This window comes from Argiope bruennichi, chromosome 3, assembly GCF_947563725.1.
Source record: "Argiope bruennichi chromosome 3, qqArgBrue1.1, whole genome shotgun sequence".
Classification (NCBI taxonomy): Eukaryota; Metazoa; Arthropoda; class Arachnida; order Araneae; family Araneidae; genus Argiope; species Argiope bruennichi.
The window spans coordinates 113,002,847-113,023,617 of record NC_079153.1 but is presented as its reverse complement, the minus strand read 5'-3'; the positions used below and the strand labels follow the sequence as shown (position 1 = coordinate 113,023,617).

General features: G+C 27.6%; 1 protein-coding gene across 1 annotated transcript; it reads left to right on the top strand.

The window, feature by feature from the left end:
* Window positions 1-494: 494 nt before the first annotated feature.
* Window positions 495-13,653, top strand: LOC129963203 (rab GDP dissociation inhibitor beta-like). Its single transcript, XM_056077382.1, has 10 exons — window positions 495-771; window positions 8,701-8,908; window positions 9,397-9,531; window positions 10,105-10,303; window positions 10,722-10,853; window positions 11,363-11,531; window positions 11,662-11,764; window positions 12,336-12,480; window positions 12,596-12,650; window positions 12,916-13,653. Exons 1-10 carry the CDS (start codon window positions 727-729, stop codon window positions 13,054-13,056), a joined length of 1,332 nt encoding a protein of 443 aa, XP_055933357.1. The 5' UTR covers window positions 495-726; the 3' UTR covers window positions 13,057-13,653.
* Window positions 13,654-20,771: the final 7,118 nt, after the last annotated feature.

Here is a 20,771-nt window from a genome sequence, read left to right as displayed (position 1 = left end):
CATAAAATGAAATAAAGCAAATATTTCGATTTTTGAAAATGGTTTTCTGTGGTGATAAGATTTCTATAAATCCCAGGCCAGTTTAATGCTCATCATTATGATCATGCATCTAGACGATTTTTTTCCCATTGATATCCAAATGTTAAAATCCATGTGATTTTATAAATTAAAATTTTAAGAAGAATTCACAGAAAAAGCGACAAAAAAAAAGCAGATTTTTTAACATGAAATTCGTAATTATGATATTCTTAAATAATAAAAATTCAAGAATTTAATTTCATTGAATTAGTTGAAGAGACTAAATTATTTTCTTTAAATACCGTTACAATGTGACAACGAAATATTAATTACAAAATCGAAACAAAGACGGTTTTTTTTCTTTTTATCTGTGCACCGGTCTTGATCTCGGACACTCTCGATTCAATCATTTTCTGATTCACTTGTCCGGTTTTCTCAAGAATTTATTGAATTTTAGGTCAAATGGAAGAAAATAAATTTTAAACGAAAATATCGTCGGAAATAGAGCATTAATTTCTACATTTTCCTCCAATGACCATTCTCTGATGATCCGTGCAACGGCGGAGTAATACAAGGAAGGAAAAGTAGTGCACTCTTTTGCCAAATTGCCACCGTGATTTTACAATCATCTACCGCGGGCGGTGTGGTGATCCTATCGAGAGAGTGATTGTGTTGATTGTTAGTCACCGAGTTTAAAAGGAATACATCATGGATGAAGAATACGATGCTATTGTCCTGGGCACCGGCTTGAAAGTAATTAATTTATTAGTTTCTTTCACATTATGTAGTGTTTTCTTCCGTTTAATTGAATATTCATTGTGTTGAATTTCGAGATTAAGCCTAATCTCATAAAGTGTTATCAGCGACGGCCCCTTGCTGCTCATCAATAAGGTCCCTTCAAAATAAGAATATTATATTATGTTGTCAATTTCTATTATTTGCTGCATAATAAACATTCATAATTACCACTGGACTTCAATTGATGTAGTATAGAGTTTTTAAGCTTTAGTATGAGTCAAGCTGTCAATTCGACTACCCTGTTACACTCTGTTAATCAAGGAGGGAGTTCCTTAACAGCAGAGTTCAGAAAATTTTCCTGACTTTATCGTAATACTATTTTTAGGATGCAAATTTAAAAAAAAAATTTTGCTATTTTTTTTGTACATTAATTTCTTTATCGAAGCTACCTTGTTAGCGTTATCGAAACTAAACACGAAATTTTTCAACTCTGAATCAATAAATTACTACGTCAGTAAATCAATATCATTTACTAATTTCTAATATTACTGGAATTACAAATACTTATTTGTATTACAATACTTTATTAAATATTTTAATGCGTTATAATATAATTTAGAATTTTCTCGTATAACAATTTTGAATTTTTTTTTTAATTGAGCCCTTTCATGAAAAGTCGGATCATTACATAAAATAATCAAAATGTAAAGATGTTTATATTTATAATCAATTTCAAATCTTTATAGCTAGTCAAAAATTAATTATAATTTACCAAAATTTCTTGTATAAATGAATAATTTACTTTATAATATTTTACTTTAATTTTTAAAGTCTTTATTTGCTTGCAATTTTTGCATTACATATAATTTTCCCCACAATTTAATATTTTATATAATTTTCCCCATTAAAAATTTTTAAATTGTTATTAAGATAAATTTTTATTCTTTTATATTGATAAATTTTTCAGTGTACATCTTGCATTATATACTAGAATGAAATAATACATCAAATAAGTTTTACCTTGTCAAGCAAGGGGGGGGGGATATTAACCAAAAAGTCAATGAATTGAGAACTTGTCCTTTGGAATCAAGATTTAATTTTACTTATTAGTTACTTGGGGATAAATTTTATGATTCTGTGTTGAATTTTTTTAGTCATGGAGTTTATTTTAAATTAGAAAAAAATTGTTGAAATATAAAACTTTGATTTAGTAAAAAATAGGTTTTTATCCTTTCTATTTTTTATGGGCGTGTGTGTGGAGGAGGGGGCAAGTTTTATGCAAATTTTTCTTTTTAAAATTGTTTTTTTTATCAAGGACATTTATATATTTTTTGTAACATTTCTTTTTTGTGTATATGGGATTTTTTTTATAAAATGCATTTTTTAATTCCCTCATAAATATAAAATGATAATTCTAAAGTCAAGATCTTAAAGATAAATCTTTAAAATTATTAAAACAGTGGTAAACTTGAATATATTAATAAAGAATATCTAAATAAGTAAATTGGTAAAATAATTGATTTTAACCCGCGAGCGCGCGCGTCGGGCCTCGGAGGCCCGAGCGCTTGAAAAGAATTCTACAGAAAATCGGTTTTTCAGCGTAGAAACTCAAGTTCCCCAGTAGCTGCGTCCAAGGTCATTTGCCACCTGACCCCAGTCATTCTAGGAATTTCACCCCTCTCGTTTCTTGGAAAATGGAACACCTGCTGTCAGAAACAGCTGCGCGGGCCTCGAAAGCCCGATGCGAGCGTTCGCATAGCTATTTTTGTAAGCAGTGGAGACGGTCGCAATAATGTCTCGATACTTGAGTTATAAAGAGGAATGCGAAAGATTACAAAAATTATTAGCGGAAGTTTCAACAGGTGAAGAATCTCTTAATGAGGAAGATGAAGAAATTGTTGATGAAGAATTAATTAGTGATCATCAATCGAATTCAGAAGAGGAGCTAGATTCAGACAGTGAAGTGTACGTTTGTGAATCCACCGATGATTACGTTGGGAAAGACGGTAAAACGATATGGCATAAAAAGGAGCCAAGGAAAAATGTGAGAACTCCTGCTCACAATATCATTTCAAAACTGCCTGGAAATATTGGCGAAACAAAAAATGTATCCTCGCCAATAAATTCTTGGACATTTCTGATTGATGAAAGTATGATATCAATTATTTTCGAGTGCACGAATATTTTTATTCGATCAATTGCATGTAAATTTGGAAGAGAAAGAGACGCTCATCCTACAAAAATTTCTGAAATAAAGGCATTTATAGGACTTCTCTATTTTGGTGGACTGCACAAATCTTCCCATGTAAATGTAAAGGACCTCTGGGCTACTGATGGAACAAGAATTGACATATTCCACCGTACTATGTCATATAAACGTTTTTTATTTCTGATGAGGTGTGTCAGATTTGATGATATAAGAGATCGTTCTTCTAGAAGAGAAGTGGATAAACTTGCTCCCATCAGAAATATTTTTGAAATGTTCGTCGCAAATTGTCAAAAAGTTCAAACTCTTGGAGAATATGTGACAATCGACGAAAAATTAGAACCGTTCAGAGGAAGGTGTTCATTTCGACAGTACATGCCAAATAAACCAGCCAAGTATGGAATAAAAATTTTTGCCTTGGTAGATGCGAGAACATTTTATACATGGAACCTAGAGATTTATGCAGGAACTCAACCAGCAGGACCATATAACGTTGAAAATGGCCCAGACAAAATTGTAAAGAGATTACTAGAACCTATTTTCAATTCAGGACGCAACCTAACTGTTGACAATTGGTACACTAGCTATGATTTAGCAAAAGACCTCTTGAAGAAAAAAATTACACTTGTGGGAACAGTTCGAAAAAATAAAAAGGAGCTTCCAAAGGAATTCATTTCTGGAAAAAAAACGAGAACAATATTCAACATTATTTGGATTCCAAAAAAATTTGACACTGGTTTCTTACGTACCGAAAAAAAACAAATGTGTTGTTCTATTATCCTCAATGCATAATGATGGTGCAATTGACGCTTCTACAGGAGAAGCAAAGAAACCAGAGATTATAACATTTTATAACCATACAAAGGGCGCAGTTGATGTAGTGGATGAAATGTCAGCTACATATTCTACTGCGAGGATAAGTAAAAGATGGCCTATGGTCATATTTTTCAGTATGCTGAATATTGCTACTGTAAATTCTCGTATCATATTACTGTCATCAAATACGCCACCCGTTCAGTATAAGAAAAGAAGTTTATTCATAAAAGATCTTTCTTTAGAATTATTGAAGGATCACCTTCAAGAAAGAAGTATGCAGGCTACTCTTCCCCGTCAATTGCGTGACCAATTGAATTGTAACCACAGTGAAAATTGTGATACTCCCCCGCAAAAAAAGCAAAAAATTTCTAGAAAAAGATGCCATGTATGTCCCAGTACAAAGGACAGAAAATCCCAAATGTGTTGTTCCGCGTGTAAAAAAAATGTATGCGGGGAACATAGCAGCGTTGTTTGCTGCAAATGTCTCTAAAATGTAAGTTTTATTTTAATTTACTAATGTAGAAATAATTTTTATTAATAAATACTAGTAATAATTTATGTCTCATGTATGTTTTGTAATTTTCAGTTTTAAAGAGAAAAGAACCTTTAAACAATTTTAAATATTTTGTACTTAAACTAGTTGTAATTGTGTAAATTGAAAGTGGCATTTATCTGAAAAACATTATTTTATATTTTCAGCAGTATGCTTTTGTGAAACTTAGATTTTCGTTAACGTAAATGTAATTTTATTTGCGTTTTTCTCACAAAAAACGTTTCCGGGCCTGCGAAGCCCGATGCGCGTCTTCGAGTCACAACAGAAGCGCGCGTCTTCGCGTTCTTTCTTTTTAAAATTGTTTTTTTTATCAAGGACATTTATATATTTTTTGTAACATTTCTTTTTTGTGTATATGGGATTTTTTTTATAAAATGCATTTTTTAATTCCCTCATAAATATAAAATGATAATTCTAAAGTCAAGATCTTAAAGATAAATCTTTAAAATTATTAAAACAGTGGTAAACTTGAATATATTAATAAAGAATATCTAAATAAGTAAATTGGTAAAATAATTGATTTTAAACAGGAAATTTCTGTAGCTATAAAATTAATGCAAGTTTGCATGATAGGTTTCAATCCATATGGTTCAACATTTTTTTAAGTGTTCATAAACTTGCATAATAGTTTAAAATATGATAATTTTCTGTCATCTTTAAAGAATGTGTGCAAGTACACTTCTAATTGTTATCCACAATATTGTATTCAAGAATATTGTATATTTTCTTTTTTGGAAACTTTTGTTTATTTTATATTGATTCTTTTAATTTTAAAAATATGTTTTTATGTATAAAGGTAAGCATCTATAAGATGGCACTTTATTTATCTAGCTAATGTGCTGTAAATTATTTCTAAAAGGGAGGTTAAAAAAAATTTCTGTGGGTCTCATTGAAATTAAAATTATTATAACTGTATTTAAGATTCAAGTATTTGGATTTGTTAATAGTTGATGACTTTATTAATTTTTAGTTTTTTATATGCTTAAATTATTTAAAATTTAACAATTTGAAAGAAGAAAGAGATGGGATATGATCCGAGTTAAAATTGTTAGTCTGGCAATCATTTTAAACTTTATTAATACTGAACCCCCCCCCCTCCTCTTCCCTATACCTATACGACAAGACAGCTTCTGTCCAACACACTTGGATATCACCACAAAATTTCCTTTCTTCTGTTAAATGTGATTGAATACCTATAGCCTATGCTTTGTTAAAAATCCTTATTCAGATAATTTGGGAGGTAGAGATTTTCAGAGAACATTCAAAGAATGTTTGAAAATGTATTCTCTTGGTATCCATGAACTAAGTAAGGCCCTCTTTCTTTATATCAACCTTTTAAGAACAGAGTTTATATTTGCTGTTTCTGAGGGGATTTAGAATTTTTTTCTCTTTGAATGAAAAATTATGATATTCTAGTTTTCTGAGGTATCTGAATTTGAGTGATCTTTGGAATGCAATTATTAGATATATTCTTATAAATTGCATGTAAATAGGAAAAAAGCTATAGAAATTGATATTAAAAATCTTATTTTATTCTAGTTTAAATATTCACATGTTATAATATATTCGGATCATTATAAGTATACTTCTTATCTTTGTATATTATGCATTATGTCTTTCATTTACCTGAATGATATAAATTATTCATTTCCTTATCTTTCTGTGTTTCTATGAATAAAAGTTTGTTTTCTCCACTTAACTTCTAATATATTTCTCCACTTAACTTCCCATATATATATATAATTTTTTTTTTTTTAGTCTGGTAAGCCAAGATGGAAAGTGGCAAATTTAATCTTAAAAAAAAAATTTAAATCACACTTTTAAATCTGTTAGATATTTTTAAGTTTAAATTTGTTAGCTTTAAAAGACTATCTAAAAATGGATATTAATTATTTTTTTTTATGTATACCATAATAAAGTTCTTATACTATGTCATAATTTTTTACTGTTTTTTGATTAAAATAGCTACAGGGGTTGCCATGGTATTAAGAAAACAAGGAAGATGAAAAGGATTTTGAAATTTTCTTTAAGTAGGGAAAGTATAAGAAGTTTTTAATTTCTTAAGGGCTTTTTCCCCCCATCTAAAAAATATTGAACCTCTTTAAATATTGCAAGAATAAAAGATTGTTGCTTGTGGCTTCAAAAACTAAACACCATTTGCGGAATCTCGCCCTTTTTCTTCTACATGGATCACTTCAGTTGCCAAGACTAAAAAAAAGAATTGTTATTGGAATGGTAACTACAATTACTTGAAATTAAAGTCACTCTTTAACAGATTTTTATATTTGTGAAGAATACTACAAAAAATATTCAAATGCATATCCAAAAATTTTGTTATATTAAAAGCTCTTTCTTGTTTAAATTTGCATTCAATAAAAAGTAGTGCAGTATTATAGGTAAAGCAATAAGTTGATTTGCTTCTTTATTCCAAAGCACAAATTTCTAGTGCATGTTGAGAACATGAAAAGATACAATAAAAAATTTTCCTAAGAAAAATAATAAAACAAATGCAAAATAATAGCTTGATTAGTTAATAAAATTTGTTTAGATTTCTATTCTTATGTTTTGAAGATCAAAAAATTTTCTGATTTTTAGAAAGTCCGAAAAATAATTATTGTATTGTTACGTATCAATGCAGTGGTGGAAACCTTGTTGATACTGGATTAGTATCAACAAGGTAAAGTAAAAGTATTTATTTTACCTTGAGAAAGTAAAAGTATTTACTTATTCTTTAAGATAATACTTTAAATGGCCTAAGATCTGTGTATCATATCATAGACTTTCATCACTTAAATATTGCAGGCTCATAAGATTTTTTATGGTATGCAAAATTATCACATAACAAGTATTATAAAGCTTTAGAAAAATGGAAAATCTTTAGGGGAGGATACAAACTCAAAACTGCTTTCTTAATTAAATTATTATAAAAATGAAACTGATGGCTGAAAAATCTGTGGAAGTTGCAGAAATTAATGCTCAAATATAAAAAGGCAAAAAAAAAAAAAAAAAAAACACCTTGTTTTTTTTAAGTAATTATTTAAAGTCTTTTATCTTGATAGCAAAAATGCTATTTTGTGTTTTATTTCATCCTTAATTTTGTGCAACATTAAATTAGAAAGCATGAGGTAAATATTCATTCTCCCGTCCCCTTACCAATGTGAATTGGTTTTAATAAATTATGGTCAGTAATAAAGAGATTACTTTTTTTATGAAAATATAAATATTCATTTAATATACTATTATTGCTTGCCTTCCTGTGCTTTTTCCCTCTTGTGGCAATAGAGAACACAGAGAAAAAAAATTTCCAAAGTTGAGTGACAACCCTGTTTTTTATTTTTCTGTTCAAAGATATTTCTTGTGCTTCTATTGAACTTTCTAGATTAGGAAATATATTTGCATTTCTGTTTCATAGTTCCTTTTCATTATATAATTTTGGAAAATTTTCTTAAATAGGTGTGTTGGAAAATTTAGAAGTTGTGTATTAATTATAATTTTTAAATTGCTATGTTATAAAATGACTTATCAATACTAGGTTTTTCAAAAGCTAGTTTATTTTAAATATAAAAATTTGATACTTATGTATTAACTGCATACAATCTGCCAATTATTCATTGACATATGATTTAATATACAAGTACAAAAATGTCTGAACTTGATAGAAATCATAATGCATTGGCATTTTGAGAATTTAAACAGAATAATTCAGTTTTACAATAAAAAAATGAATTTATCCATAAATTCTATAAAATACATAAATTTTCAATTTAAAGAAAACTTAATATAAAAATGAGTATAGTGAGTAAAATTTCTAAAATTTAAAAATGGATAGATATTTTATTTGAAATTTAGCATTTCTAGTGAAATGTAAGTAATGATTACATAATAAGAAATTTTATTAAAGAAACAGTATACAAAACTTTGGGAACATTAATTATAATTCGAAATATAAGATTCATATGGTGCATTTTCAATATCAATCGAAAGAACTTTTAAAATATAATAAATTATATTACTATAAAGTCCTTGAAAAATAAGGGTTATAGAATGTTCATTACTCATTATGGATATAAGTTGTTGATATATTTAACTAATGAAAATAGTTCAGAATTTCTTTTTTATATATAACTCTTGGTTTTGAGTTTTGTAAATAAACTCAAATTTACATATTTAAATTTAAAACATTGTCAAATTGTTGAGCTGTATTGTATTTCTTGTTGTGAAATCATTTAATTGCCTTTGAATAAAATTTTACTTGTGTAGTGCAATAATGATTTGAATGAGCTTCTTTTTTGTATTTTATTATTAAAATGAATCGTATCAACTTTTTTAGCAATATCTTATTACCTTCACTTTGTATTTAAAATATTAGGAATGTATCTTGAGTGGAATGTTGTCAGTGAGTGGCAAGAAGGTTCTTCATATGGATCGAAACAAATACTATGGAGGAGAAAGTGCATCCATCACTCCACTTGAAGAACTGTTTGCTAAGTTTAGTATGCCAGCAACTCAGCTAGAAGAGTATGGTAGATCTAGAGATTGGAATGTTGATCTCATACCAAAGTTTTTAATGGCCAATGGTAATATATCTTTTTATGTAAATCTTTATAAATTGTTGTCATTTTTTAAATTACAAAGATTTTTTTATGAATTGAAAGTTTTTATCCTATGAAGATGAAAGTTCCTTAAATTCTTGAATTAATATTTTATATTTCTATAATTGATAATAAACAAAATAGTTTCTGAACTTCTTTGTTAAAGTATATTTTTATTAGTGAAGTCTACATTCCTATTGTAATAAGTAAAATTTTCTATATTGTAACTTAGTTAAATTTTAAATTTTGTTGATCATATTTTGAAGATGTTATTTTAAAAATTTGATATGTTTAAGTCTGCTTCCAACTTCAAAAAAGTAATTTCAATCTAAAAGATTCCAATTCAGAGACTGACTAACTTTTTGAAAATGTGAACAAAATATATTTACTTTTTTTATTCAGGTATTACATATATGTACTTTTAATTTATCTAATATCAAATTATTGATTAGCTTACTTTTTTTTTTTTTTAGGCCAACTCGTCAAACTTCTTATACATACTGGAGTCACTAGGTACTTAGAATTTAAATCTGTTGAAGGAAGCTATGTTTATAAAGGAGGAAAAATTTTTAAAGTTCCAGCTGATGAGAAAGAAGCTCTTGGCTCAAGTATGTATTTTATATAAACAAATTTCATTTATTTAAAATGCATTTACTTCCTTAATGCCTTGTAATTTGTAATATTTTTATTAATATATCGTTCCTGAATAGAAATGAAATAATTTTTAATTTTTCAGTAGAAAATAATGTTTTAATGACATGCTTATGAAACATAAGCTTTTCCATAATCTTTGTTTTCATGAAATTTGTTAGTGCATTTAAATTATATACAATTATTATACAAATTATTTATTATTTTTTGTATGTTATTTTTTTATGGATCTAATAGCCTGGGGTTTTTTTTTTTTGTTGTTGTTTTAAATAAGCTTTAAAATTTTTCATCTATTCTAGAACATCAGAAATATATTAAAAAGCAATATTGCTTTGTAAAACTTTAAATAATAAAAAAGAGTATATTTAAATTGTCTTTTTTTTTTTTTTTTTTTGCATGGGAGGTGGCATGCCAGACATTTCCATATTTTAATAGAATTTAAATTAGATGTTTATTAAAGCTAAATTTTTCTGCATTGGAAAAAAATCAATATAGATATTGTTTTCAAATTGACTGAAATTATTTTGCAGATTTGATGGGAATGTTCGAGAAAAGGAGATTTAGGAATTTCTTGGTATATGTTCAGGAATTCAACCTTAATGAACCTAAAACTTGGAAAGATATTGATGCCAATTCAACAACTACTGCTCAACTGTATGAAAAGTTCGGCTTAGACAAAGATACTGCCGATTTTACTGGTCACGCTTTAGCTTTATATCGTGATGATGAGTAAGTATTTGATTTTTGTTTGAAGTAAATAGCATTGTTTCCTGTCAAATTTAATTTTCAAAATATTGAACAAATTGGAGCAATATCTGCTTCAGTTTTTATGTTTGTTTGAAGATTTTTTAAAAATGTAATTAGCATAAAACTGTTTTCAATCTCCTAAGTAGCTGAAGCTGACACATGGATAGCACATTAAATTTCCATATTATTGAATTGTCTTTTCTTTATTATAATCTCTAAAATGTTACTCTCATTAATGATGCATTGTCAAAAAAATTTTTTTTTTAATCACATCAAATTTTTTATCTTATCTAAATAATTAACCAAGTAATTGTTGATTTTTTTTTTTTTTTTGTACTGCATACTTTTTTTTTTTTTTTGCTATTTCTTTCTTTTTGTATACGTTATTTTTCTTTTCTAGTTATCTTGCAAAGCCATGCTTAGAAACTATTAACAGAATTAAGTTATACAGCGATTCATTGGCCCGTTATGGAAAGAGTCCATACTTGTATCCTTTATATGGTCTTGGTGAGCTTCCTCAAGGGTTTGCAAGGTAAATATCCTTTCTGATTGTCATACTTCTAAATATTCTGTATAATTTCAAAATATTTGGTCGTTAAGTTTGTATTTATGTTGTAGCATATTATGTATTCCATATTACTCATTACACTTTGATCTGAAATTGTAGTTGTTTTCTGAATATTTTTGATATCTAAGAAAATATTATTCTAAACATATATTTCTTAAATGTCTAAAACATATATACTTGAATACAATAAAATGTTCTTATTTTTTAAGAATAAAACTAGAGGAATTCAAATCTTATTTGAAGTTTCATCTGATATGTACCTTAAATTTTAATGTCGGAGGTGAATGTGCATATTATTTATGCTTAGTCTGACATTCTTTTGTTCGTATTTGTCAAAAAAAAACCTTTGTCCATAGAATACATTAAATATCCATATTGCTAATTTTTCATGTTTACTGTTGTACAAGATAATTTATGTTTGTATTACTGAATTCTTGAAAAACTGACTTCTACTGAATTTCTGTTTAAAACAGACTTAGTGCAATTTATGGTGGAACATACATGTTGGATAAACAAATTGATGAGCTAGTTATGGAAGGAGGCAAAGTTGTTGGAGTACGATCTGGTAATGAAACTGCAAGGTGCAAACAAGTTTATTGTGACCCATCATATGTTCCTGATAAAGTAGAAAAAATTGGACAGGTAATTTATATGATTGATACTTTTGTACTTTTGTAATTCATTTTTGTTAATATTTTAAGATCACATTTTTTCTAAACTATTTAGGAATTAGTGTCAAAAATTGTCTTTGTTTATTCTGTAAATCATATAGGTTGTTCGCTGCATCTGTCTTTTGAATCATCCCATTCCAAATACCAAAGATGCTCTGTCTTGCCAGATTATCATTCCACAGAAACAAGTTGGCAGAAAGTCAGGTAAATATCGGTTTCATTTCATTTAAAATACTGCTGAATTTATTTTATTCGTATTTTTTTAATTTTAACTCATTTTGATTTTTTAAAAGATTTTTCTGAAAGTTATTTTAAAAGATAGGGAATCTCTTCCTAAAATAGCTGGCTCAAAATTTTGATAGAATTAAGAAATGTAATTTTTGATAAAGTGATTTTCAATATTAAATTATTCTTGCTTAGAAAAATGTTTTTCTATTAATATTAGTAATTGCTAGAGCATATAAAACTTTGCTAGCAAACACTTTTCAGGTATGGAATTGGAAAAAGCAGTCATTTCACGTTATAAAATTGCTGTATTTGTTGAATTCGGCTAACAAAAAGGTATAGGTATCCTGGGATTTAATGTACTGAAATGCATTTAATTTTTGTGATTGGCTTGCAGCTAAAAGAGTGTTGATTTTATTCTGTGAATTTGGGAATTTACATTCCTGGTTATCAAAATATTTTTGCATTATTTTTTTATAAATATTTCATTTTGTATTTTAAAAAAATGTTCTTCTGCAATGCCATTTTAAGAAAGAATTTCCTTTTTCAGACATCTATGTCTCGCTTGTATCTTACACTCATCAAGTTGCAGCTAAAGGTTGGTTCATTGCAATGGTTAGCACGACAGTTGAAACTGAGAATCCAGAAGCTGAAATTAAAGTTGGCTTAGACCTTCTGGGACCAATCAAGCAAAAGTAAATACCTGAAATTTATTTTAATTAATAAAATATGATCTTTATCTTTAAAAGAACAGAGATTTTAATTTTATATTTCAGTTATGTTGTTAAATATGATTTTCTCTTATTATAGATTTGTCTGGGTTAGTGATGTTTTTAAACCAAAGGATTATGGTGAAGAGAGCCAAGTAAGTTCAATTGTTAGCTTCCGTTTCTATATATCTATAAGTTTATTATTATTTTTTTCTTTAAGGCATAGTTAACTTAATGTACAATTTATCATAATTTTAAATTTCGATATTTTTCATGTTGTGTTAATTATTTACATATATATAAATATATTTTTTGCTTTAAATATATATTATAGCTTTTCTTATTTGATGTTCTAGCTATTGTTTACTTTTGTTAGATATTCTAGTGAATTGTTTTAAATCTTCTTGAATTTTCTTTTAGATATTCATCTCTCAATCATATGATGCTACATCTCATTTTGAGACAACATGTTTGGATGTCTTGGACATCTTCCGACGAGGCACTGGCGAAGATTTTGACTTTTCTAAAGTGAAACACGATCTTGGAGATGAGCAGGAATAAGATTCCTGTTTTTTACAGTATCACTTCGCCTTGCTGATGCTGTTTTTTCCTGTTTATATAATCTGCAACAGGATTTGATTGAGCATAGGCTTCTGTCGTTTTTGGGTGGTGAACATCAACTGCTTTTTGCCAGAGTGATCCTTAAATTATGACAAAAAAAAAAAAAAAAAGTAAATACAAAATTGTGACTTTCCTTCTGAATCTATTTGGACTTAATAATATCATTTTTCATGTGGTCTGTAGTTCATCAGTTTTAATACCTAAGATCAGTAAATAGTAAAAATACAAATAGTAAAATCTATCATTGTTATAGTTTTGGTAGAAATAATCGCCTGCTTGCTCAAAAGCAAAAGCTGAATGTTACTTTTCACCCAGAAGAGGATGTATTTCTTGTCAATTTGATTAATAATGAAACTATATATATATATATGATTGTTTCTGATTTGTAAAAATATTCCAAAGCTATCAGTTCGATGTGATATAAATATTGTCAAATTATTCTGTGATTGTTTTGTGGCACTTTGGGGTATTTCCCTGATACACTTCGGCTTTGCTCTGTATGTCATCAGAATTCTTATTAAAAGGCACATTTGGCGATTTTTTGTCTTTGTTCTTTATTTCTAACAACATATTAGAATATTGTTAATGAACTAGAAGAAGTTCTGTATAACATTCAGTTAACAGCATGTCCTATAAAGATATTTACTCTGAAATATCTGCATATCATTCCTTTACCAAAGCCACTTACATCTAGAACTTCCCTGATTCTGTTTTTTTCCATTAATTTCAATTACCTTTAAAAGTTGTTTGGTCTTGGCTTGTTTTTTTCCTGCAATTACCGCCTGACTAACAATAGCTTTTTCATATTAATAACTACTACGCATAAATTCTAAGCCCATTCTGAGGGATTTTTTACAAGAAACTTAGGTATTCATTAAAATTAAGAACTCAAGGAAAAACTATGATGATAAAATTGACTATCAGTTTTAAAAGTGGAGTGTTGCCACCATTTATTCAATTTTGTAGACTATTAAATTTATTTTTACTAATTCATTATTGCAAGCATTTATAAAAATTAAATGATAAAAATAGAACTTGGAGAAGTTTAATTACCTCTCCCACCATGCATGTAATGTATCAATAAGTTTAAATTATGACATTTTGGGAATAATTTATTGATTATCAGTTCTTTCCGTTCTCTGGGAATTTAATGTAGAGCATAAATGTGAATATTCCTGTTTAGAAGTTTCACTATATTTTAGTTGGTTTCTTATTCTAAGATCATTGTATGCATGACTTCCCTATGTACTCAATCTCCACGATTCATATTTAGTACAGTTTAAAATCGGCTTTCTACAAAAGAAATGCAGTATAAATTTGTATGATGTTTAGCAACAATTCAGTAATATTTTAATACAGAATGTTTGGATATTTTGTTGTGAATCATTATTATTCTTGGATTCAGTTTTTGAATATACATGTCCATGAATTTTTAACTGATAGTAAGAAAACATTTGTATTTTATTTTATTAGCTGAAATTTAATTTTCAATAAAATCTCAAATTGAAGCTTGATTGAAAGCGTCTTTTATTTCATCTATAAATATATTATCAAAGCTTAATTTTTGTCAACTTCTTTATGCCTAAACATTGCAAAATCAATGCTTTAATAGGCTAATATGAAATAGAATAATGTAAGTTAAATGTTTCTCTTATCACTATATTTCCAGTATATCATTTCTGTTAATGCAGTGAAATTGGTCCAAATTTAGTTATTTTTTTTAAAGATTGGATTTCTTGAAATATAAACATTTTTAAAAGTGGAAAATGGTTTATATGAAACACAAACACAGATGAAACAATATACAACTAATCAATTTAAATATATAATTAAAAAAATCATATATATTAATTTCCCCTAAAAATTTTATTAACTGTGAATATTTGAATATAGTTCAAAAATCAACAATGGACCATGTATGTCTAATTTTTTTAGACTTAAAATTTTTTTAATGCAGTTACTCCCAAAATTAAGTATTGCTGTATGCAAGAGTAAGTAAATCAACCTTAGTTTAAAAACATAAAACCTTTCGTCTAACATGAAAAAAAATTTCGATTTCTAAAAGTGAAAAATTCTAATAAGTTTTGATGTATTTTAAAATTATCTTGAAAATAATATTTATGCATTGAATACTATTACTAAATTGGGATGCAAAAATTATTAAAAATGCTTTTTTGGGGAGATCAAGTTGTCAGATCTTATATATAGTGTTCTTAGATAAAAGGTGCTCATTTAAGAAAAGTCTTTTGGAAATTAGAATTAAAAGTTAAATAGAGAAGCATTCATTTAGCATTTCAGCTAACTTTGGAGCTTAGAATTGCATAAAACAGTTTTTTACATTGCTTTAAAAAATATTTTAAGTACGATTTCATGGTTTTAATTAAGTCAATATTAAATAGATTTTCATATTCATATTTTTGATACAAGTAAAAATGAATTTTTAAGAAATGGACAAGTCAAAAATGTATTTTCATGTTGAAATGTTTCAAATCAGAGCTTCAGTTTTTTTTGAAATTCATGTGTAATAGCCAAATATTAGAAGTTATTCATTTCAATTCATGCAATGCTCATAAGATGATAGAAAAACATTGATTTCATCCAACTTCTTCTTTTTCAAAGTCTTTAAAAATAAAGGGATTTTAGATATTTTGCTCTATACTTTATGAATTTTGCACTTCCACTGAGAAAAGAGTAGTGCTTTAAATTGTTAGAATTGGTTTAAGATTTAAATGTTCGGCATATAATGTCTACTTTTTTATAGTCTTTTTTAGTATAAGAATACTATTTTAAAATTGTACTCCAAAATGGCTGATTTTCTTTGTGAGGAATAATCATCTAAATATTTGATTTCTAGTGAAGGAAATTTTTTAACCCTTACTCTGTATCAAAACTTTATTAGAATGTAACTCTAGGGGAGATGGAAAAACTTTTGAATTAAAAATAAATTTTTGCCTCTGGGTGTGATCTGATTGCTGTCAGAATTATGTTATTTTTGTATTTGCAAGATTTTTAAATACCCGGTTAAAGGTGTAGTTTGCAGAAAAGTTAGAAATATTTTCTTTTGCATGAATATTAAAGGGAGTTGACCAAAAATAAATATTTTGAGAAAGAGAAAAAAATATTAATTTTAGATCTCTACAATTAGAGATGGTTTGTTTCTTCTGCAGTTGTTATAGGAACATCTAAATTATCATGAACATCTGAAGATTTTAATATTGGTTCAGGGTATTCAGTTTAAGGAGTTTCTGCTTAGAATTCCATGGAGCAACAATGGGATTTTTATAACCAAATAGTAATTATAAAATGCAGATAAAATAATTGCTGTTTAAATAGAAAATCTATTACAAACATATTTGATCTGAACTGAAGCAAAATATTTGTATTCCTTGAGTATGTATATATATATATATATATATATATATCCAACAAACTGAAATGAAATAAATTAAGTGGCAAATTATTTAACTATGGTACTAATTTTGTTTTAATCAGCATAATATTACAAAAGGCTACTTCTGTAATGAATCCAACATACATCAGCAAGTGTGAGGCAAACATAAATCGTGGTAAAATAATATGTTAATTTGAATCTTATAATAGCTGAACACTGAAATTTCTTAACACAAAAATAAATTACTAAAATAGGTACACATTTGGATATGTAAGGGTTATTTTATAACAGATCTTGTAATTTAAAATTTTTGTCCTTCAGAATGTTAAAAGAATTCTTTATAATTTTGAAAATGTTATTTTCATCTATCAACACATGCTTTATGTATAAATTTTCGAAAAATAATATAAATCATATTAATTTGACATAAGTTTAGAATTCTGTCATATTAATTTTTATTTATCAGTCTTCATATCACAAAGGAAAAAAAACCTAGGCTTGAATTCTATTCTCAAAAGTTCTAACTAGACCTTAATTTCTTCATACATCATCAATGAAATAAATTAAGTGGCAAATGATTTAATTATGGTACTCATTTTGTTAAGTTTTATTAAAGTTTAAGTAAAGTCAAAAGTTTTATTGTGCTTTCGATAATTTTCATTTATAACGCAAATGATATATTGAGGTTGTAAATGCAAATATCAAAATGAATCACTTTTATGTGTTTGGGTAGATTTTACATTTATCTCCAAATTTTCCACTGATATCTGCAGAAATTACTGAGCAAAGCTTCGTTAATTAGCTGCAAAACACCTCAACTCGACAGGTACGACAATAATACCCATTTGCTACACGGCGCTAATCGCTTTTTTGATATTTTGACTTGCATAAATAGAATGTGTGTAGAGGTTTAAATCGTCTGCCATAAATGCATAGTCATTTAATAATGGCGTTTCAGGATATCATTATTATCTTTCGTAGTTTCTTGATAGGCATTCCAAAGCTGGAACGCCACCTATCGGTGATATAAAAAAACGAAAGATAGCTTAAAGAAATTCCCGATCTCACGCGTTAACTTCCCGCAAAAATAAAATATTATGGTTTGATTATTATACTATTTTCAGAATATTTTAATAAAAATAAAACGACTGAAACATAATAACCAAGATGGAAATTTATCGCGGTTCAATTACATTCTTTTATCGGCGAAAACTTGTTAAAGGTAACAAGTTTTATTTTGCACAAAATAAAATCCTAGATTAATCAATAAATAGCATTTTTTCCACCATAAAAAGATAAAAGCATTCTTGATAATTTACTTAAAACGAAAAATTGGAATATTTAAAAGTAGCAATAAATAGGAACCGGTATAAATGTCCAGTAGCCATGGAGACGATGCGATAGGTATTTTTTTATTACTTGTTACAGTCATATATGACAAGGAGACAAAAAATTATAGTGACTCGCTCATCGTTTACACTTTTTAAGGCACTGATGATGATAGAGGTGCGTGAAAAAAATCATATTATGCCCTGTACGCCTTGCCTTTCGATACTCTGATGATAAAGTATATGATACGGTTTTGACTAGTCATCAATGAGTTTACTGAATGTTGAGTTCATATGTAGATATCACGACCTTTCTGCCAAGCAAGTCGACTCGGGGGAAAGAATAAAATAAAAATATTATTACAGTTTGACTCTTAGGGAAAAAGCTGTGTGCTTGAATAGGGAAAAGTAGATGTTGAAAGCTTTAGTTCAGTTGGAAGTTATTTAATAGGCAAATTATAGTAAAACGGGAGGAAACTTAATACTATTTAATACATTATTTTAAAGTAATTAATAGCAATTAATTCGGCAGTTAATAAAAATAAGCAGTAATTTTAATAAATAAAATGTCACTAGTTTCAATTAAAATTACTATTTGCAAAGAAATTAAAAAAATAATACACGTCAGTCTTATCACATAATGCACATATAGTATCCATTATATAAATATTATCATGCTAAAAATGTTTGATTAACGTAATTTATTATTGAGTTTATTGAGGAAAAAATATTTTAATATTTGTAAATTGGAGACTACTTGAAAAGTTTGCTGCAGAAAGCTCTACAATGCAAATTGTTGAAACTAGAGCAATTTAGCACATACGTAGTTACTTCTTGTTCTTAAATTTTTTAATTGATTAAAAATTAATTTTAATTACCAAAATTTATTGAAATGTTTTCACTTTTCACCAATAATTTAGAAACACATTATCACATAAAGACTATTCTTAAACTATTTTAAAATTACAAAAATTTGTTTTTAAGAGATACAATTTTAGTTTCAAATTGGAGCAGCTTGGGCAATACTGACCCTTGTACCATAAAAAAAAATCAATCAATGTTACCACATAATTCATTAACAAATTTTATAAATTTCAATGGGGAGGGAACCCATTTTAAAGTAAATATTACAAAAACACATTCCACTATTATAGTAACTGCGTTTACACGCGTGCATTGTGATATTAAATATATTTTGTGAGTGAGGCGATATAAAATGCATTATTGGTGCTTTAATTGAAAGTAAATTTTTAAAAATAATATAAAGATACACGAATAAATTCTAAAGCATCATCATACTACGACAAGTCGGACAAAAAAAAAAAAAAAAAAAAAAAAAAAAAAAATCGAACACTCTCGAATTTGCTTACATTTTTCCTTCATTCTCATTGAAACATTAATAAGCATATCAATTTAAAAAAGAATAGATTCTTATATCAAATTACACAAAAAAATAATTAATGCAACAGATAAATCGAATTCAAGCACGCATATAGAAATTTAAAATGTTTTTAAACGTAACTTTATTAATTTTATTTTAATAAAAAAAAAATGAGTTAGAATTCAATCAGCTCAATAATGAGCTTTTGATATGAAGATCTTGTGATTTATTAGGCTAAAATTGTTCTGATGTGAAATACATGTCTAATCCATTTATCGATAAAATAGTTTTAGGCGGAAATTGACAGAATCAAATATAATATATTTAATGATCATTATTAGAGAAAAATTCCTAACTGATGAAATCGGTGCAATAAGTCGTGCTTAAAAATTCTACCGTTTTTTTTTTTTTTTTTTTTTTTTTTTAATTTTCAGAATGTACAATCAAGTAGTGTTTTTGAGATTTCTCTCAAAAATAGAAAAGGAGAAGCAGAGAGCATATCCAAGGGTTATGAGCTCCCATATGGAATAAAAATTTGCTAAATCTTCACAGTGGGCAGTTGGAGGATTGATTTTTGGCTTTCTTCTTTATTTTAAATACATACAGAGTGATTTAAAACTCAAATTAATAATTTTCAGGAATATAAAAAATTACACACATACATTAATTAGCTTGTATATTAATTAATTTTGTTACACTTTGTTCTTAATGCACCAAACAGAAAATTTCAATAAAGCAATTGATATTTTACAGTAACAAAAAAAAAAAAAAAAAAAAAAAAAAAAATGCCACACCACAGTGTCTTAGAAGTATAGGCACTGTGGTAAATTTTTAAAACAGCCATGCAAATTTTAAACTTGTGATGTCGCATGTTCGAAGTATTAAAGTTAAAGATTCGATTACAGCAGTCAGTGAAGATGCCTCAAGCAAAACAAATTCAATTGGAGGAGCTGAGTTACCGAAATTGGGGGTATTTTAAATAAGTCTTGAAGTCTATTTATCGAATTTTATCCAAAAATGGAGAATATAAAGGGAAAAATGACCACAAGAAGTCTACGAGTCACAAACAAATGCAATGACAGGAGGGTTCAAAAATTAGCATCCCTACAGGTAATGAGTTTATGCTAAATTTAAAGTGCTTCTGGTATCAAAATATTAAAAGAAACGATTCGCCGATGTATTCAAAAGACAAATACAATAGTTTATCGTAAAATGAAACGAAAACCAGCGCTGAAAGCACAACATAAAATCCAACGGATGCATTTGTCTTGAAAATATTTCTTGTATTTATCACAGTAATGTGCAGTAACATTCAGGGATGAAAAAATATCAATTTTGGATGGGCCAGATGGCTTGGCCTCCTATTGGCATGACTTGTGCCGAGAACCAAGGACTTTCTGTAGTCAACAGCAAGGTGGGAACTCATTGAGGGTTTGGGCTGTATTTTGCTTCAATAGTTAGGTAGGTTTGGGTTTCCTTGATGGTCACAAACAGTGTAAAAAAACTACATCGAGACATTGGAGAACAATTTACTACCATTTGCAGTTTTTAGGAG

What these genes read in the sequence shown, in the direction of transcription:
- LOC129963203 (XM_056077382.1), top strand. Translation starts at nt 727, where the DNA reads ATGGATGAAGAATACGATGCTATTGTCCTGGGCACCGGCTTGAAA. An exon ending in AAAGTTTTTAATGGCCAATG is followed by an intron (nt 8,909 to 9,396) that starts GTAATATATCTT and finishes TTTTTTTTTTAG; the next exon opens with GCCAACTCGTCAAACTTCTT. An exon ending in ATTATGGTGAAGAGAGCCAA is followed by an intron (nt 12,651 to 12,915) that starts GTAAGTTCAATT and finishes ATTTTCTTTTAG; the next exon opens with ATATTCATCTCTCAATCATA.